General features: G+C 46.9%; 1 protein-coding gene across 2 annotated transcripts in view; it reads right to left on the reverse strand.

Annotated features, from left to right (window-relative positions):
* Nucleotides 1-2,056: 2,056 nt before the first annotated feature.
* Nucleotides 2,057-4,967, reverse strand: part of TP63 (tumor protein p63) — a 68,274-nt gene continuing 65,363 nt past the window's right edge. For both annotated transcript variants that reach the window (XM_010176250.1, XM_010176251.1), the window contains exons 11-12: nt 4,045-4,138; nt 2,057-2,751 (exon numbers count right to left, since the gene is read on the reverse strand). In XM_010176250.1, coding sequence (XP_010174552.1) covers nt 2,455-2,751; nt 4,045-4,138 — 391 coding nt within the window. In that variant the 3' untranslated portion in view covers nt 2,057-2,454. The remainder of the gene's footprint in view (nt 2,752-4,044; nt 4,139-4,967) is intronic.

The raw sequence follows: 4,967 nt of genomic DNA on the forward strand, positions 1-4,967 counted from the left end.
ATCATTAGTGATGCAGCAGAAAAGCTCCATCTCACTGCCGAGTTGAAAAGCAGATACTGAAGTTCTTGCACCCAGACTCTGGGCACAGCATTAACTGCATTAACCTTTATAGTCAGAAGCTTCCTAGTTCCTAAAACGACAGTATTTTGCATCAATATTTGTACAATACCGAAGCAGCTCAGAAGGATTACACAATGGAGATGCAAGACCTTGGAGGCGAGAAAGGCACAACCTAATTCACCTCGAGGAATTTGCAAAGTACCTGCACTAACACTTTCCCCGCACCAACACTGCCCCGCTGAATTAATTCTTGCATCGAGTCAAGAGCAGGATTAAACACTTCCTTTGTAGCATATAGGAGAAACACAAAAAGACAGTAAGTTTTCACACTGAGCATGTTAAATACTTTGAAATCTAGGACTCTGCTCTTTGAAGTGTTACAAAACAAAATGATAAAACAGGCTTTCTGCACCTACTCCCCCCCCCTCAATTGCAAAGTAACACAGGAACCTCAGTATGAAAAATACAAATATATTTGTCCAGTGACAAGTCATTTGTTCCATGGTATACCGTAAGCATTCTGCATAAAAATAATAATAATTAAAAAAAAAAAACAAAATCAGAAAAACAAACAACTCTATTGTGGTTCTGTCAGACCCGATAGCCCAAGAAGAAATAAAAATTGGCATGTTATGCTGTAGGAAACAAAAATTACACATACAAAAAAAATATTTATATACACACTCTTTACAGGGTAACCGTCTTGCATGACTATTTAGAGCTATCCAAAATAGGCTTGCACAGTTACCGAAAGGCAGTCTTTGAATGCAACACAGACCTGGCACAACAGACAGATGGAGAAGGATGCTTACTGTATCGGACTTAAATGAAATACATGGCACACAGCAGGGACCAGAAAACAGCCGCTGCATTGAAACGAGATTATTTGGTTGTAGCAAGGTAGGATGACAAGTCATTTAAACTGCTTTCTACATCTTTCCTTAACCAAAAAAAGTCAGGCTTACTGTTAAAAAGAACAAGCCAACTTGAAAGCAGCTGTGCTGAGCCAAGCTCCTCAGTTTAGGTTTGTATTGTACAGATTAGAGTCTCTCTACCTTAGCCAATATAAATGTGAAAACACGCACTCTGTTCAGTTACTTGTCCACAGGATCACTGGCAGTCAGAGGAAATGCCTCAGAGCACAGCTGCTGTAAAACCAATGAAGAAAAAACAGAGAAAAATCAATTTCTCATGTAAACATGACATTTTGCACTAGCAACACTCATATTACTAGGAACTGGTCCTTGTTCCAAGGCAGTTGGAAATTTCTTTCTTTTTTCACTTTCCACTTCTAGTTGCTCATCACTTAGTCTACAGTCACCAGCAACAAACCACAACAGGCTCCAGCCTATTACAGATGTATCTAAAGACAGTTCTATTTGACAGGAAACCAATCTAGCATGGTCTAAATAAGAGATTGTCTGGGTTTAGGATAGCTGAAGCCCTACAAATCAGTGTGCAGCTCTCAGTTGGTGCTCTGTTCAACTGGAAGCTAGGCAGACAAATCCTTATGCTAAACTAACCAGGTTGCATATGTGGCAAAGCCTAATTCTCTAGCTTAAATGTCAGTAGTAGTACAGAACAGCTAAAGGTTGGGTGGGGCACAGAAGTCAAGAGTGACCCATGGCTGTATTTGCATTTATATCCTGAAACAAGCAAACTAGGACATACACATGAATGTAAGTTCAAAACAAGAAGAGACAGCAGGTTTGTTTTTTCCCAGAGAAGGCAAAGGAAAGGGAAAAAGTGGGTTGTAGGTGGCCGTAAGCGCTGGCCTGCCCAGCAAAGTGCATGTGCTGTCTCCGCTGGAGAATATTACACATGAACAGAGCACTCAGCTCCGTGGGAAGAGGCTGTTTAAGTGCAACGTTCAGCAGACCGATTCCCATTTATTTTTTGCATGAACTGTCAGTTCAGGATTTGGTGGCTTTAGGTTTTTTGTATTTGGTTTCAGGTTTGGGTTTTATTTTTGTTGGTTTTTTTTTTTTTTTTTTACTTTTTAAAACTTTATTTTAATCTTCCTGCTTTTCAAAGCGGGATTTGCTGGATGAGAGAGACAAGTTTGCAGGTCAGGACACCCATAAGGTGTATGAGGATTCAAAAGTCAAGAAAAGAAGCCCTCTCCCCAAAGGAAAACACGAAACAAGAATGACACCTTCTTGAGAAGGTCAACGGCTTTCAAGGAAATACCACCCGCCTTCCCCCTTTGCTCAGCTCTTCCCCTTGGAAGAGGTGGGGTGGAGGTCGTGGTCCAGGAACATGACCTAGATAGCATGAGTGAGCAAGAAGGCTCCCTCCGCCCTTCGTCCAGGGGTGCAGTACCAAGCAGAAGGAAGACAAATGAAGGGCTGAGCAGTTTGTGGCTGGGGTGGGGTGGAGCGGGGTCTGCGGAGCTCACTCCCCTTCCTCCTTGATGCGTTGTTGTTTGTTGCGCCGGGCATCCATGTCGAAGTTGAAGTCGTTCCACTCGTCGCGGGGCGGGAAGGAAATGGTCTGCCGGAGCGTGAAGCGGACCGCGTCGATGACCCGCTCCCCCCGGGTTTCGCTGGAGCCCACACTGACGGTGGAGGCGCCGCTGGGGGTGCGCAGGAGGTGGGGAGGGGAGGAGAAGTCATGGAGCTGCCGGTGGTCCAGGATGCCCTTCCAGATGGCATGGCGGAACTGCTCCGGGATCTTGAGGCTCACCAGATCCTGCAAGGCAAGGTGGAGGGCTTAACAGGGCAATCCCTGGGCAAGCTGGGCTCCAGGAGTAGCAGCAGCCTCTGGGCCACCCTGCAAATGCCTATTAACCAACAAAGCTGCTAAAATCCAGGTGCCCATGATGCACTGTAGAAGACAAACCACTAATCCTGAAGGTGGTGGTTCACTTCTGAACAAGCACATGTAGCCATGAGGTAGCAAGGACTAATGACTCAAGGTCTTTCTGAAGTTGCACAAAACACCCCTTCACGTATAAGATACAGTGACTTAAAGCAGCTGTTTAACTAGACTGCAAGGCCTCCAGGCAAGCTCAGGAAGATCTGCTGGCTGTCTATGGCAGGGGATACTGGGCTGCAGAAGTTCAATGGCTTTGAAAACTTCCATGTTTATTTCAAAACCTGCAAAAGGATTTTAGAATCCAAGTCTGAGCTCCAGTGTTCAAAGCTCTGGGTCTGACTAGGAACTGCCTTCGTTATTTGAACATAACCAGAATTTCAGAACAGACACATAACCTTAGAAAACTTGACTTTGAGGCCCCATCATCTCTGGTGCAGTACCTCAGGGTCACATTACCTAAACTCTGGGAAATGTGGTATCAGCTTCTGAAAAAATTAGCAACCAGCTTTGGTTAATTTGGGTCAGCTTTTCTAACCATAGCAGCAGCAGCAGAAGGAAGGCAGCCCATGCTAGGAAGCAAAAGTACCACAGCTTTGCAAAGTCTTGGGGCAAAAATACCGGACAGCCAGCTCTGAGGAGAGCAATGGCACAGGAGAGGAAGCAGCAACCCTGCAGCAAAAGCCATGCCAGAGAATAAAAAAAAACCCAAAACAGCTGGGCTGAGATGCCAGTGGCAAGGGAAGATTGTTAAGGTAAGGCCAGAAAACAGAAGCAGGGAGGGAAAAACACAGACCACTTCTGGACAGCCTACTTGTCTGCAGGCGAGTGAGGTGTTTCAGAGCGGTGTAAACTGAAACAAAGCCTTGCAGAATTAACCAGCGTGTGGGCTGGGGCCACTTTGCGGGCTAAAATGCACAGTGGTGGGCACGGGGAGACAGAGACACTCTTAAAAAAACAGAGCCTCTCTTGCTCTGTGCCAGGCAAGGCAGTTACAATGCTGGCCCTGAGTCCAGCCTCTCTTCACCTCACAATAAGTCTTCTCTGTGTGCAACAGCCTTAAATCGAACTAATCATATAAAAATAAAAATATACTGAGTCTGGATTTCTGACCTGTTCCTACAGCAGGGCCAAGGGTGCAAACAAAGGAAATGGTGAGGAGTTACTTACATCCATGGAGTAATGCTCAATCTGATAGATGGTGGTCAGCCCCTGGGTCGTGAAATAATCCACACAGGATGAGCAGCCCAACCTCGCTAAGAAGCTGCAGAGGAGGAAGGAAGGAAGGAGAGAGAAAAAAGGATCACCCTGGCTGCAACAGCCCAAACCACAGAAAAACCAAACACTCAGCCAACCTGCAGCAATAGAAAACAAAGCTTTCACCCTTGGCTTGACCTTCTCCAAGTCATCCCAGGTCCCAAAGTCACCCCAGCCCAAAAAGCCACATCACTGCCACATCAAACAAATGAGGGAGTCCTTCAGCTTGGCTCCTAGCAGACAACCCTCATGGCAGCACCTTGCCTTAGTCAAGAGCTGGTGCTACACAGCCTGGATCTTGGGGCAGGAAGGCTCACGTGGACCCTCCTGCCAGGTCACTTCACCTACAAGGTGGCTGAGCCCATGGCAGCCTGCTGCATGGATGGAGGGCTTCAGCAAGGCGGTGGGTCAGGGGCTCAGACACATCACGCACACAAAGTACTTCAAAACAGCACATTCCTCCCTAAGCGTAAACAATTCCTCCTTTAAGGGCAGCATCTTTCAACCTGTTTGACCTCATGGAGGGCAGAGGGGCTTTTGCCCCCAGCCATGGCTTGTTGAGTGGCCAAACAGGAGAAAAAAAGAAAAAAGAAAACGTTTCCAAGACTGCCTGGTGCCCTCTGCTCCACCAGTCCAACAGATGCTGCATCCCTCAGCTTTCCTGCAGTCCTAATGTCCCTGTTTCTCTTGTCTACTCAGAGGTGTGGGTTTGGGGCTCTGTGCCCAGAGGGTGCCAGCCCCAGGTCTGCCAAGACCTCCTGGGATCCAGTGCTCCAAGAAAACGGGGTGAGGGACCCAGCAGGACCCTCGGACTCCCAACACAAGACCTGCATTCC

Source organism: Antrostomus carolinensis, unplaced genomic scaffold, assembly GCF_000700745.2.
Source record: "Antrostomus carolinensis isolate BGI_N321 unplaced genomic scaffold, ASM70074v2 scaffold13059, whole genome shotgun sequence".
Lineage (NCBI taxonomy): Eukaryota > Metazoa > Chordata > Aves > Caprimulgiformes > Caprimulgidae > Antrostomus > Antrostomus carolinensis.